We start from the raw sequence: 14,950 nt of genomic DNA, 5'->3' as shown, positions 1-14,950 counted from the left end.
TCATGAAAGAACATTGATTAATGCAGAGTCTGTTTGAAATATTTTCAGAGTTATAATTAATTTAATGCACCTCCTAAACCATGGGTAAAACATAGCATAAAGAAATGGATTAATGGTGGAATTAAGAGAAAACACAATTAAAACTCTTTGAAAGGTTTCTGTCTGTAGTACAATAACATTATCTAATAAACTGTAAATAAAATACGGAAGTAAACACAAAAGAAACACAGACACTAAAATGCTGAGGACTTTAGCTGCTTTTCTCTCAGATTTCATTGAGTGTGGGGTGATTTTCTGTGTTTTAGATCGTGTGTAATTATTAAGCTCTCTGATAGCAGTGGCATGTTTCTTGGCAATTACAAAAACCAGAGTATACAATATGATTACGAATGAACATGGAAATATAAATGAATATATGAGGTCAATTAAAAACCAATTATCAGTCAGAGGGAGAAAACATTCTCCAGGACACATTACTAAACTTTCAAATTTTCCATTAAAATATAAGGTTACTAGAGCATAGCCAAGCCCTACACACCAGTTAATGACAATTACAACACGAATAATTTTCACAGAGACAATTTTCATGTAAAGAAAGGGATTTGAGAGAGCAAAATACCGATCCACAGAAATCTGAGCAATAGTATAGTTTGATATTGTAAGGAAACCACTAATCAGCCAGTAGATGGTGCATAAAACTCTCCCAAAAATCCAGCATGACTCAATAGTCCAGATTAACATGAGGGGCATTGCAAAAATACCAACAAGAAAATCTGACACAGCCAGAGAGAGCACAAACATGTTAGTCGGTGTGTGAAGCTGCTTGAAGTGAAAAACTGAGATGATGACGAGCAGATTTCCACACACTGTTAGCAGAACCACAGCAGCTGAACACACATACAGTAAGATATAAACTGCAGGAGATACAGATCTCTCTGGACAGGAGAAATGCTCACAGCGATCAGACTGGTTAAACTCTGTCAGGTTCATATACATGTATTTTCCTAAGGTTAACAGTGTTAAAGTAAGTACAGTACAGTATAGAATAGAATACAGTACATGTAAAAAGTTATAATTAAATGACTCATGGCTCAACAGCTCTGGTGCTTTTATGCTTTTGAAATAAATCACACCTCCAGAATTTGAGTGGCAGCATAATATAGATGATGCAATATCTTATTGGAACAAAAGACCTAAATATTAGAAAAATGCTTATCCTATGCCACAATATCTTTACTGGACTAATGAGCCTTTACTTTTTACCAGGACAAATGGAGAATGTTTACTAATATAACATTAAATAAATATCAGTTTACACTTCTGAAAATAACAGATATATAGTCAACATCAGTTAATTGTTTTTATAAATACACCCCATATTCGAAATAAACCATCATAAATATGCAAGATTCTTTTTTATTGGTTATAACAAACAAGCGTTCTCATAAGGACATGGGTTTGTTTTAGCTATCTACAGTATCTTTAAATTTAAAGCAGTTATGCTAATAACACAGATTTAAAACAGATTTTTTATGGGCAAACCAGTTCAGTGTACCATCACATGTGCTAATAATAAATAGCAATACCATTTCATGCTTCCCTGGTACTTCATTAGCCAACAAATCCAGTCACAAATTACAGATACTTGATAAGAAGCCAGTGCTTGCAACAAAAAGGGTTGCAAATTGTCTGTTTTTTTTTGAGCCATTTGTGAATAGGACAATATACAATATACATGACGTTTGCAGGGAATTCAATTCACACACCCACACACACACACACACACACAAACACACCAATAAAATTAATGACTATATACATCGCCCTCCTAAAAATTGTTTTTGTGTGGAGAAATGGCTGAAAGCTGCTAACAAATAAACAAGTAAGTAACACCTAAGACGTGAGTGGGATGTTTTCTTTACTCCTACAGCATTTTCTAATATTTGACGCTGTAGTAACTGCAAATCCCTATAATTATGGAGTACATAAAATATTGTGGCGTAGGCGGGCCGGCGGCTGACGACCATCATGCCTTGCAGGAGGCGGTTCTATGTGTTCACCCTGTTGGGGAAGTTTGGCTAGGTTGGTGGCTTCGACCATGTTGTGTGTTAAAGATTAGGGTTACCTCATGCTGACTATGCTCCAGTTCATGCCTCGGCTGAATTACGTGGGTATGGTCCTCGGGTGAATGTGTTTCCCATGCTATACTGTCACTGCATGAAAAGATCTGTTTCCGGACAAATATGGTATGGGAGATATTACTTTTGCCAGATTTATGAGGCAGAGTGCTTGGAAAGTTAGAATGCAAAGGAAATTTTGTGAAATGACCAGATACCTCATGTATGTGGATGTATATGGGAATCAGTGAAACTTTTTAGAAATCCTCACAGCTAGCAGTGAGAGGTGATGACTGTGAAGTGTAAAGGCCTTTTGTATGTTAATGACTAGCATAAAGAGGTGCTGACCTTCTTATCACAGCCAGCTGAAGGAATTAGCCATGATGTGTCTTTATCTTTTCAGCTTGAGGGTTTAAAGGAGAAGCAAGCTGCACACACTGCTCTTCTTAAAGAGGTTATCCAGCATCTTAATGCATTTGAGCGCAAGTTTGATGAGAGAAGACCGCAGGAAGAGTCAAACCACATGCTTGTTTACAAATGTATGTATTAAAAAAAAAAAAAAAAAACTCAGTTGTGTTGGACTAATGGTACTTAGTTATTAACCTAGTTAACCCAGTGTAAGTATGTATCCAATGTTGTAAACATTAAAGCACTTTTTGTAAGTCGCTCTGGATAAGAGCGTCTGCCAAATGCCTAAATGTAAATGTAAATGTAAAGCAGTTTAAATTCAACATTACCGGAAGCTGTAAAGAGCCTGCACAATCCAGAAAACAGCCCACATAAATACAATCCACAAACTGGGTAAGAATGTTGTTTCTTTACCTGCTATGTATTTTTAACATGTTAAACATTGCAGAGAAAATACTTTTTGTCTCGGCCAGAAAAGTCTCAGCTAAGAGACTATATTAATACAGGGCCTAAAAATTGACAAAAATAAGTAAGTGTACAAATTTATCTATGTATTAAGTTCAGTATTTCTCTGAGTGTTTTTAGGGGTAACCTATGGTGTGTGCAGATGCAAATAAAGAACGGTGGCAGACTGCAATACTGGAACTGATGTCCGATGAGGAGCATGCTATTGCGTGCCATGCCATTTCAGCGTGTAATATCTAATGGAACCGAGCTAGAAGGACATTTATTTTGGACATCTAACAAGCACTGGTGCATGTTTGTTTTAGTATTACTTCATAAATGCACATTTGTTTATTTTTTCCATATTGTATGTGTTTTTTTCCCTTATTCTTTGCTTTGTATATTTATTACTGTTTGGTTTGATTTGATTGTAATTTTTTAAAGGATGTGGGGGATGTATAGTACTGTGTGTGTGGGGGGGGTCGGGGGTAGTGGGGGGTGGATAGGGTCTATCTAACCAATCAAGTTATGAGGGCTTGGGTTGGGCTAAACAAAAAGTAGTGACTGGGTAATGCCCCAATTGATGTCAGTGTTTTGGGAGTGTTTTTTTTTTTTTTTTTTTTAAACAACGAATCAATGTTGAGATAAGAATCCAATAGGGAAGAGCAGAGTTGGGCGAAGGTGTAAAATGCAAATAGTGCTTGAGGTGTGAATGTCTCCTAACAAAATCCTTGAGTGGATTATTTGCCATGGCAACAAATAGCTGTACCATGGAAGGATTTGTCAGCAAGATACATCCGGATTGGTATCAATCCGGAAGTATTCTAGCTTGATGGAATTTGATGTATACGGTCAGTGGTACGTGTAGATACTTCCGAAAATCTGTGGTGTATAGGGGAGTTTCCTAGTACAAATACACATCTTTTTATGCAGTGTGTGAAGAAATAAATTTCACCCAGCCATTTGCATTGGGTAGCAATCAAGCTAACTCATGTCTCCAAGATGCTTCCAGCGGTAAAACGCTACATTGGTGTCAGAAGTGGAATGGAGATCAATGAGTTCGAGCGCACTATCGAAGACCTACAAAAGATCCAAGTCGGTCGCCGAGTAGCAGAGCAACTACAGAAGGAAAAAAAGCATCTTCCTGACGGAGCCTGCGCAAGCAAAGCAGAGCGATCGAAGCGGAGCGGCGAGATAAAGATCCCGGCACTGGATCTCAGGATGAAAGCGGATTCTTGAACAGACTCATCGAGAGTTCGGCCAGCAAAGCGAGCTACAGCTGTGCCTTCCCTTCCACAACGGCACTGTTGGACCCTACGCACTCTTCGTGCAATTAGAGTTGGCCACCGACTTTGCAGGCTGGTCCCCTGCGGAAACTGCAGTCAGAGTAGCACTCTCGCTAGAAGGTGAAGCGCTCTGTTTTTTTTCCCCCCAAGTAGTGGAATCAACTTTTGGTCGGGATGTTTAGGAAATCGTGCTGGAGTTTATGTGAACTGTGTTCTGGACGACGTCTTACTACGGGTGCTCGTGGACACTGGTTCTACTGTTTCGCTGTTGCACTGTGGATTATTGGGACAAAGCGAGCGGGTTTGCAGACTGCCTGATCTAGCCTTCAATATTCGCACCATTTCTGGGAGCTACATGAAGATACGGGCTTGTCACACACTTCAAGTAAAAATAGGTGAGCAGACTCATTTACACAAATTCTTTGTGGGGAATATCTAAGATGATTGCATCTTGGGGTTGGACATTTTAGAAAAATGGGTCAGGGTGCTAGACTAAAATGACGAAACTCTGCATGGTACCTTCGAAGTAGCCATGTTGCTAATACCTAAACTACAGCTGGACATTTTAGCAGCACATACTCGATGGGCCAGAACTTTTGGTGGTCGCGCCATGTAAACATCCGGTCGCGGACCAAGCGAGTATACTGAGCAAGCTTTTGCAACATAGTAGCGCAGTGTTGAGCCAATCAGAAACCAATACTTTGAAATTATTCCTCCACTAATCCGCGGATATCCTCGCGGTAGATGATCGCAAGTGCACCCATACCAACCTGGTGCAGCACACCATGGACACCTTCCATTACCTAAACGAGCTATCGCTGAACAAAAGCCATGTGAGAGGGCTGACTCGGGCGTTATTAAGCCAGGGTCTGGACCGTGGTCTTCACCGGTTGTGCTAGTGCGAAAGAGCAACGATGCTGGTTTCGTGTATATTACTTGCAGTTAAATGAGGTAACGCATAAGGACTCTTATCCGTTGCTGCGGATAGACGATGCATTAGAACATGTGGCGGGCTCGGCTTGGTTTAGCTCACTGGATTTGCATAGCAGGTACTGGCAGGTAGAGCTCGCCCCGGAAGCACGACCTAAAACCGCGTTCTTGATCGGGCAAGGGCTATGGCAATTTCAGCGTATGCCTTTTGGTCTTTGTAACGCTCCAGCCACTTTTGAGCGGTTGATGGAGAAAGTACTTGCTGATATCGCTCGCAACCGTTGCATAGTTTACCTGGATGATTTACTGGTGCATGGAAAAAAATTTGAGGGCGCACTAGCTAACTTAAGGAAAGTCTTTTTGGCTATCCGGCAGGCGAATTTGCGGCTTAACCCCAAAAAGTGCCAGCTGTTGCGGCAAGAGACCGTTTTCCTAGGTCACGTGATTAGTTCCAAAGGGATTTCTACTGATCCGGCCAAAATTGCTGCGGCAAAGAATTGGCCCAAACTGATAAATACATCGCAGTTACGGAATTTTCTCGGGTTAGCCTCTTACTACCGCTGTTCCCTTTCAAAGGCTACACTCGATGCTGCGTGAAAACGCTATGGGAATATCTTTTCGTGTTGCCGGTTGTGAAGCATGTGTGTACCAAACACGCCAAATTTTGGCTTATATAACCTCGGTCAGGTGACGTCATCTGATTAGATGCACCTGCAGGTTATAAATAGGAGTGAGCCTGCAACATTCCTCAGTTCCCTTTCAAAAGCTACACTCGATGCTGCGCGAAAGCACTATGGGAAACGATTCCTCGTGACCGGTTGTGAAGCACGTGTGTGTCAAACACGCCAAATATTTTGGCATCTATAACCTCAGGCAGGTGACGTCAACCGATGAGGTGCACCTGGAGGTTATAAATAGGCATGAACCGGAAACACCCTCAGATCATTTTCTCTTCAGGATCCATGTTGTGTGTGTGCGTGTGTGCAAGCATTTGAACAGAAAGCGAAAATAGAAGTGTCTTACTACTCACCAGAAAGATGGCCGAGTAAGACACGAGTCCGTCCCTCCGTGTAGAAGAATATCTCGCTGAGGGCGATCTTCGCGTTTCTGTCTGAGTGTGTGGGGAAGGAGCACGCTATCTCGGGCTTCAGGGAGCAGGTAAGTATTGCGATTTTCTCCCTATTAAAGTCCCGCGCGCTCGGGTTCGCCGTCTTAAAGTGAAACCGCGACCCGCAGCGCATTTCTGGCGTGCAATCTGGCCGAGGTGCGCGAGACAGGATTTTCCTTTTCTCTCGCTCTCTCGCCGGATTATGAGTCTTTTACCTTCCACTTCTCCAGCGCGCTTCGGCGCTTCTGGTGAAGGTAAAAAAAAAAAAAAAAAAAAAACTTTCTCTCTCGCTCCCGCGGAGATGGAAACTATCACTCCAGACCGCTCCTCTAGTGATGAGCCGGTGTGTTAGTTTGTGTTAGAGGTGGTAACGCGCGGTCCGACGCGTACACCTCGATTCGCGGTAAAAATAAAAATAAATTAATTAAATAAATCCCCCAAACGCTCACGGTCAGCCGACAGGTGTCTGTCGGGTGGCCGGAGGAGGAGGGGCCTCAGTGATGGCCCCTGCCCTCCTGGCGACCTCCATGAGTTAACTCTTTCATGGAATAAGCCATATTTATCCTGTGTTTTTGTGCTATTGACATTTGGTTTGTTCCAATGTCATGGATGAAAGCGCGGTCCTTTATGATGATGTCCCAGATCAGAGAGACGCTCACGGGCTATCTCTTCCCTGGGAGCTCATCCTCTTGGGAAAAATCCACACTCCCTACCAAGCGTGTAGACTAACATCTTCGTAGGTGGGAGAAGATTTTTCAGGCAGCGGGTCAGCCTGGTGCAGCCCTGCACACGATGGCTTTGCAGGCAGACCAGACTGACCTACTGAGAGCTGCACCTTTTAGAGCGGCTGGCAGCGGCGAACCTACTGCCAGCTATGTCTCTTTAGGTACGAAGCTATGAAGAGGACCAGCATCCTTAGGAGGCCGTGGTTCAATCTCCGCCACCATTGGTGTTTCGGAGAGCAGCGGTCTCCAGTGACACACCCATCTAGCCGAGGTGGTAAAGTTCGTGCACCTTTAGAGAGGCTGGCAGCGGGGAACCTACTGCCAGCTATGTCTCTTTAAGCACGAGGCACTATAAAATTCAATTCAATTCAATTCAATTTTATTTGTATAGCGCTTTTAGCAATTTTCATTGCCGCAAAGCAGCTTTACATAGTCAAAAGAATTATTTAAGTTTGTATGAAATGTGAATTTGTATGAATTAAAATGGTCAGTTTGTCCCTGGTGAGCAAGCCGAAGGCGACAGTGGCAAGGAAAAACTCCCTGAGATGGTAATAGGAAGAAACCTTGAGAGGAACCAGACTCAACAGGGAACCCATCCTCATTTGGGTGAAACAGAAAGCAGTAAATGATCTGCATTTATACAGTGTGTAGGGTGGGAGGCAGTTTAGCTATAATAGCTGATGTTAATTGATGTTAATATGGAGTCCAGGTAGTTATTGAAGACCCAGGTAGACTTGTAAGAAGTTCCAGTCATGAACTATCGAACTGTCAAGTCCCCAGAGAAACAGTTGCCAACACCAGTCAAGGCCAGAACCATTTTCTAGGTAGAGAGAATCATTCCCAGACACCAGACGCATCCCAGAGAGACACACGGGGCATCCATGTGACGAGATCTTCAGCCAGAAGCGGGGCACCAGGATGGGTCAAACAGGTCCGGAGGGCAGAGGGAGTCTGGATTACTGGCAGCTCAGGAACGACATGTGTAGCTCGACAGAGAGAGAGAGAAAGAGTGAAAGGGGGGGACAGGAGGAGAGAGGAAAAAGAAAGAGGGGGGGAAGGAGAAGAAGAGGAGAGATGGCAGTTAGGTATGGTCACAGTCACACAATGTATAATGTGAATGTATATTAACTGTAGAGTGCAAGCAGAGACTCCGGCAGGACTAACTATGACAGCATAACTAAAAGGGAGAGCCAGAAGGAAACACAAACATGAGGGCTTCCTGACATGTAAAGCAAACAATCACCTTACCGTCAGCAAACCTGAGTGATCAATGAGAGTGAGGAAGACAGCATCCAAACATACCAGTTCACCATAAAACTCTACGTCCATGAGTCCCCCAGATCTGCTCCTTTACCTATGGCAAATCTATTTATAAAAATGCTTGGCTAAATAAATAGGTTTTTAGCCTGGACTTAAACACTGAGACTGTGTCTGAGTCCCGAACACTATTTGGAAGACTATTCCATAACTTTGGGGCTTTGTAAGAAAAAGCTCTGCCCCCAGCTGTATTTTTCATAATACGCGGTACTGACAAGCAGCCTGCATCCTTTGATCGAAGTAGGCGTGGCGGAACGTAAGACACTAGCATTTCGCTCAGGTACTGCGGCGCGAGACCATTTAATGCTTTATATGTCAAAAGTAGTATTTTAAAATCAATGCGAAATTTCACAGGGAGCCAATGGAGTGAAGATAAAATAGGGGTGATGTGCTCATATCTTCTGGTTCTGGTGAGGACTCTCGCTGCTGCATTCTGGACTAGCTGAAGCTTATTTATGCATTTAGCTGAACAACCAGACAGTAAGGCATTACAATAGTCCAACCTAGAGGTGATAAAAGCATGAACTAGTTTTTCTGCGTCGTTTAGCGACAATAAATTTCTTATTCTGGCAATATTTCTGAGGTGAAAGAATGCTATCCTGGTAATATTATCTACATGTGCTTCAAATGAAAGGCTGGAATCAATAATCACACCAAGGTCTTTCACTGTTGCATTTGATGGAACAGAAAGGCCATCTAAAGTTACGGTGTGATCTAAAATTTTACTCCTAGCTGTATGCGGTCCTATGACTAGAACTTCTGTCTTATCCGGATTAAGCAGAAGGAAGTTAATTAGCATCCAATTTCTTATGTCCTGCACACATTGCTCAATTTTAGTAAGCTGTTTTTTCTCATCAGGTTTTGCTGAGACATATAACTGTGTATCGTCAGCATAACAATGAAAACTAATACCATGCTTACGGATTATGTTGCCCAGAGGAAGCATGTAAAGGGAAAAAAGCAGTGGACCTAAAACTGAACCCTGCGGAACGCCAAACTCCACTAGAGAACATGCAGAATAATCACCATTTAAGTCTACATACTGATAACGATGGGTCAGATAGGATCTGAGCCAGGAGAGGGCTGTACCCTTAATTCCCACTACATTTTCTAATCTGTGAAGAAGAATAGCGTGATCAACAGTGTCAAAAGCTGCACTGAGGTCAAGTAATACAAGCATAGTTACACAACCCTGATCAGAGGCCAATAGAATGTCATTCACTACTTTAACGAGCGCTGTCTCTGTACTGTGATGAGGCCTAAATCCTGACTGATACAGTTCATGTATGCCATTTTTATGTATATATGAGCATAGCTGCTCCGCTACTATCTTTTCCAGGATCTTAGAGATAAAGGGGAGGTTTGATATTGGTCTGTAACTGGACAGCTGACAGGGGTCGAGGTCAGGTTTCTTAATTATTGGTTTGATAACTGCTAATTTAAAAGATTTTGGAACATATCCAATGCTGAGTGAAGAATTAATTATTCTCAACAGGGGTTCTATTATTGCTGGTACTATCTGTTTAAGAAAATGTGTCGGTACAGGATCTAATATACAGGTTGATGAATTTGAAGAAGAGATGAGTGAAATTAGTTCATTCTCTTCAAGGGGAGTAAAGTATTCTAGGTTCTGGTCTGACATGGCTAGATTAACATCTGCATCAATTACATTGTTCGGTTTCAAAACCTCAATTTTATGCCTAATATTTACAATTTTATTATTAAAAAAGTTCATGAAGTCCTCACTATTGCATGATGTTGTTGTGGAGATTTCTGCAGTGGTCTTATTTCTGGTTAATTTGGCTACAGCATTAAATAAGAATCTAGGATTATTTTTGTTATTTTCTATAAGAGTGGAGAGATATGTTGATCTAGCTACACTAAGAGCTTTTCTATAGTTCAGGATGCTCTCCTTCCATGCTATTTGAAATACTAGTAATTTAGTTTGACGCCATTTACGGTCTAATTTCCGAGCGGTCTGTTTTAGAGTGCGCGTGTGATCGTTATACCAGGGAGCAAGTTTTTTATCTCTAATAATTTTTCTTTTGACTGGAGCTACATTATCTAGGGTATAGCGAAATGTCGACTCTAAATATTCAGTCGCCTGATCGAGTTCTGTGGGGTCAGACGGTGATCTAATCGAAGTTGGGAACTCTGGGAGATTACTGATAAAACTCTGTTTGGTAGTTGATGTGAATGTACGTTTCATACGGTAGCGCGGCGCTGTGTGTACATTATTATTGTGACACACTTGAATTGAGACAAGATAGTGATCTGAGATAACTTCAGATAGTGGTATTGTGAATAAATTTCTTATACTTAATCCAAATGGTATTATTAAATCTAAAGTGTGACCTGCTTTATGAGTGGGTCCTACTACACACTGATTTACTCCTACCGAGTCCAGTATAGACATAAATGCAGTTCTCAGAGGGTCTTCTGGGTTTTCAAAATGAATATTAAAATCTCCAGCAATTAACATTTTGTCTACAGAAACGACTAGGTTTGAGAGAAAATCTGCAAATTCACTAAGAAATTCCGAGTACGGCCCTGGAGGTCTGTAAACGACAATTAGCGGGATCGACTGAGCTGACTTAATATAGTTAAATACACTTATGTTACTATAAAGAATTTCAAATGAATTAAATTTGTGTCCGTGTTTTTGTACAATAGTCAAATTATCATTGTGAATAACTGCGACGCCTCCTCCTCTACCAGTTAACCGAGGCTGGTGTATGTAGCTGTATCCAGGAGGACTAGCTTCATTTAGAGCTACATACTCGTCCTGTTTAATCCAGGTTTCTGTTAAACAGAGTATACCAAACTCCTGATCTGTGATAATTTCATTAACTATAACTGCTTTAGATGCGAGAGATCTAATATTTAACAGTCCTAGCTTCAGATCAGAGGTGCCGGCTGCGCATTCAGTCTGATCCAAGTTTGTAGTCTTTATGTTAATTAAATTACTAAAACAGACTTTCTGAGTCTTTCTAAATTTGATTTTAGCTCGGGGAACAGACACAGTCTCAATAGAGTGAACCCTGAGTGACGGGAAATGCAGCTAGCAGACGGTTGGTTTAGCCTGTCTGTCTGCTCCCTGGCCTGGGCTCTGGATTGTCACCGATTAACTAGGCCTTTTCTAAGACTATTAGCTATACTACAAGAAATGAGAGCAGCACCTTCCCGAGTGGGATGGACACCGTCCCGCCCTAACAGGCCAGCTTTGCCCTCAAAGGTCTTCCAATTATCTATGAAGCCCACGTTGTTTTCGGAGCACCACCTGGACATCCAGCGGTTCAGCGACCATAACCTGCTGTAAGTTATGTCACCACGTCTCATTGGGATCGGACCAGAGCATACTACTCCATCGGACATCGCCTTCGCTAATTTAAACACCTCTATAAAGTTATTCTTACTAACCTCTGACTGACGAAGGCGTATATCGTTAGCTCCAGCATGTACTACTATCTTGGAGAACCTGTGCTGTCCTAGAGCCCTAAGATTACCTGCTATGTCCGGTGCTCTGGCTCCCGGGATACATCTAACCACTGCCGCTGGCGCCCCTAAAGGTCTAGCTAATTTCACGTGTCTCATTATAGAGTCTCCTATAACCAGAGCTCTTTCAGGTTTCTCAGTGGGTGCATCACTGAGGAGAGCAAACCTGTTGGACACGTGAAGCGCAGAAGAGGTGTGCTCCGGTGGGCTAGCCTTAGCGTTAGCTTTGGCTGAACGAGTATGCCGCCGAGTCGTCACCCACTCGCCCCGCTGTGAGGGCTCTAATGCCGGAGTCGGGGGCTGGTTATCTCCGCCTGCGGCACCCAGACTCTCCGCTACAGGAATAACACTGCTCTCACACTCTCTAACCCTCTCTAAAGTCTGGATGCGCTCCTCTAACGCTGATATCTTCTCTGTCAGAGTGCTCACTAACACACACCTATCACAAATAAAATTACCGCTAACGACGGAGGAAGACTGTCTAAACATCCTGCACTCTACACACTGAACGAGCTGAATATTGGACATGATAACGTACCTGAGTCGGAGTTGTAGTTGTTTGGAGCTGAATTCCGTTTGTTGTTTTTAGACAAAGAAACTCGCGCGTTCTCCAAAAAGCGCAGAAAAAGGCGAAGCCAAATAGTGTGAGATGTAAAAACTAGTTGCTATTAATATTATTATTGTATAAATGAAAAAAAAGTATGTAATTTAAACGCTAATTTAAATTTAAACGCTAACACAAACGCAAACTTTCGCGGCAACCATACGAAAACATAAAAGACCACCACTCTCAGGAGACCGGTGTTCAATTCCCGCCGCCACTGGTGTTTCGGGAGACAGCGGTTTCCAACAAAGTGTTAGGTGCTCGGTTCCCTCCTGTCGTGTTTTCAGGACACCAAACACCTAACAGCCACCACCATCACCACCACTCCTCTGCCTAGCTGAGCAAAAAAGCTACCGCCCCTTTGGAGAAGCTGGCAGCGTGAAAGCTACTGCCAAGCATGTCTCCTGGACTACAGGATTCAGCCATTGTGTTTCTACGGCGTGGGTTTCCACCTCCGTGAAACCACAGTGAGCGCCTCTGTTAATTCAAATCACAGGCTGGCTGGCAAAGGGGGCCATAGCGCATGTTCCCCTCCCAGACGAAGCCATCCGGCGCCAACACGTCGCCCTAGCTCACCTATCTTTCTCTTCAGGGCAGAGTTCTAACGCCCAAAAGCGTTCTCCTTCCTGCACGAGATATGAGCTTGAGTGTCATGCGGAATCCGAGCGCAAGGCCGGCACAGCTGTTTCCTGCGTGCGCCGAATTCCATACAGCACTCCAAAAGAGTATAAGCTAGGCCAGGTGGTAACATTACTGCTCCCAGAGTGGTTTCAGTGGTGGCTCAGTGCCGGGGGATTTCATCCAAGGGCCAATCCCCAGAGGCAACAAGGGTTACGCGCCGGGAGCTTCGTACCCTTTCTATGTGGTTCAGACCCTCGTCCTTGACTCTGGGTCCCACTCTAGGTCCGTGCTGTCGTCGCGAGTTGCTAACGGCAGACGTTTTTCCCTTAGGGGCCGGAGCGCGACCTTAGATGGCCGCCCAGCCCAAGGGAGCTGGAGAGGTCATCTTCTCGTGTGGCACACTAATTGCCCCGAAACGATGACTCTATTTCTGGCCCTGAAATACTCCCTCCAGCAACTGAGAGGCAACAAGGGTTACGCGCCGAGAGCTCCGTACCCTCTTCATGGAGCTAGCGCCTTGGCATTAACATGTCATCGTAGCTCACCTCGTTTTCTTTAGGATCGAGTCTCAACGCCATGGAAAGCGTTCTCTTTCCTACACAAAGCATACATTGAGTGTCATGTGAGATCCGACCGCACTGCGGGCACAGCTGTCTCCTGCGCGCGTCAAGTCCATTCTGAACACTCTAAAGGAGTTCAAGCTAAGCATGAAGTAACTTTCACCGCTTCTGTGGTGGCTAAGTGCCTGGGGATTTCATCCAAGGGCCAATCCCCAGAGGTAATAAGGGTTACGCGCCGGGAGCTTCGTACCCTTTTTATGTGGTTCAGACCCTCGTCCTTGACTCTGGGTCCCACTCTAGGTCCGTCCTGTCGTCGCAAGTTGCTAACGGCAGACGTTTTTCCCTTAGGGGCCGGAGTGCGGCCTTAGATGGCCACCCAGCCCAAGGGATCTGGAGAGGTCATCTGCTCGTGTTGCACATCATTTGCCCCGAAACGATGACTCTATTTCTGGCCCTGAAATACTCCCTCCAGCAGTCAGGAGGTTAACATGTCCTAGCGTGGAAAACTACACTAGGACATGGCAAAACATGCAGACCCAGTCCACTGCCGAACTGCTTCAGTGCTGGAGCTTCTGCAAGAAAATTGACCTCAGGCTTTTGCCCTAGTGCACTCAGAACATACGTAGCCGCTCCTCGCCTACGTCCTGACTGATGGGGCTGGTGGAAAGCACCCCTTAGTTGCAGGCTTATTCACGGGCCTCATCAGCCTTCTTATTGTGCTTAGGCTTTGCCATTGGCTAGCTAGAGCTATTCTGCATCCTCACCCAGCTATCTTCTGCAGTTGTCTTCGAAGCTTCTGTTCTCCGCCGTTACAGCTACGGGGCAGTAAGACTTCATTAACTGCGTCTAGTTCATGCTCATTAGGATTTACAGTACACCACCGCACTAGCCAGTGGCGTAAATCAGAGCAGATTTCATATGTCTTGGGGCCGCAGCCAGAGGGCAGCCGCCATTAGACGAGTTGGGTTAAAGATGCTAGCGCTCTAGCCTAGGAGTACAGGAGAAATTCTGTCCCTCGGGACCTTTTACACTCCAGCCCAACTATCTTCCACAGTCGAAGCCTTCTGTCCTCCGCCGCTAGCTCCGGAGCAGTTAAGACTTCAGTCGCTGTGTCCAGCTCATGCTCTTCAATTTACAGCGCACCTCTGCATTAAGCCAGGGCCGTAAATTAGAGCAGGGTTTCATACGTCTTGGGGGCGCGGCCGAAGGGCAGCCGCCATTAGACGAGTTGGGTTGGAAATGCTAGTGCCCTAGCCTAGGAGGACAGGACAAATTCTGTCCTTCAGGATCTTTTACATTCCAGGACATAAAACATGTAGACCCAGTCCACTGCCA

The 14,950-nt window shown here is 44.1% G+C and overlaps 1 protein-coding gene across 1 annotated transcript; it reads right to left on the bottom strand.

The window, feature by feature from the left end:
- Positions 1 to 990, bottom strand: LOC128518092 (trace amine-associated receptor 13c-like). The gene has a single exon (XM_053491236.1). It carries the CDS (start codon positions 988 to 990, stop codon positions 1 to 3), a length of 990 nt encoding a protein of 329 aa, XP_053347211.1.
- Positions 991 to 14,950: the final 13,960 nt, after the last annotated feature.

The sequence above is a fragment of the Clarias gariepinus genome, chromosome 2, assembly GCF_024256425.1.
Source record: "Clarias gariepinus isolate MV-2021 ecotype Netherlands chromosome 2, CGAR_prim_01v2, whole genome shotgun sequence".
Classification (NCBI taxonomy): Eukaryota; Metazoa; Chordata; class Actinopteri; order Siluriformes; family Clariidae; genus Clarias; species Clarias gariepinus.
Note: the sequence above shows the minus strand (reverse complement) of the source record. Positions and strands in the feature narration are given on the sequence as shown.

Bases quoted from the DNA above. Each gene is read 5' to 3' on its own strand.
- LOC128518092 (XM_053491236.1), bottom strand. From the start codon at position 990: ATGAACCTGACAGAGTTTAACCAGTCTGATCGCTGTGAGCATTTCTCC.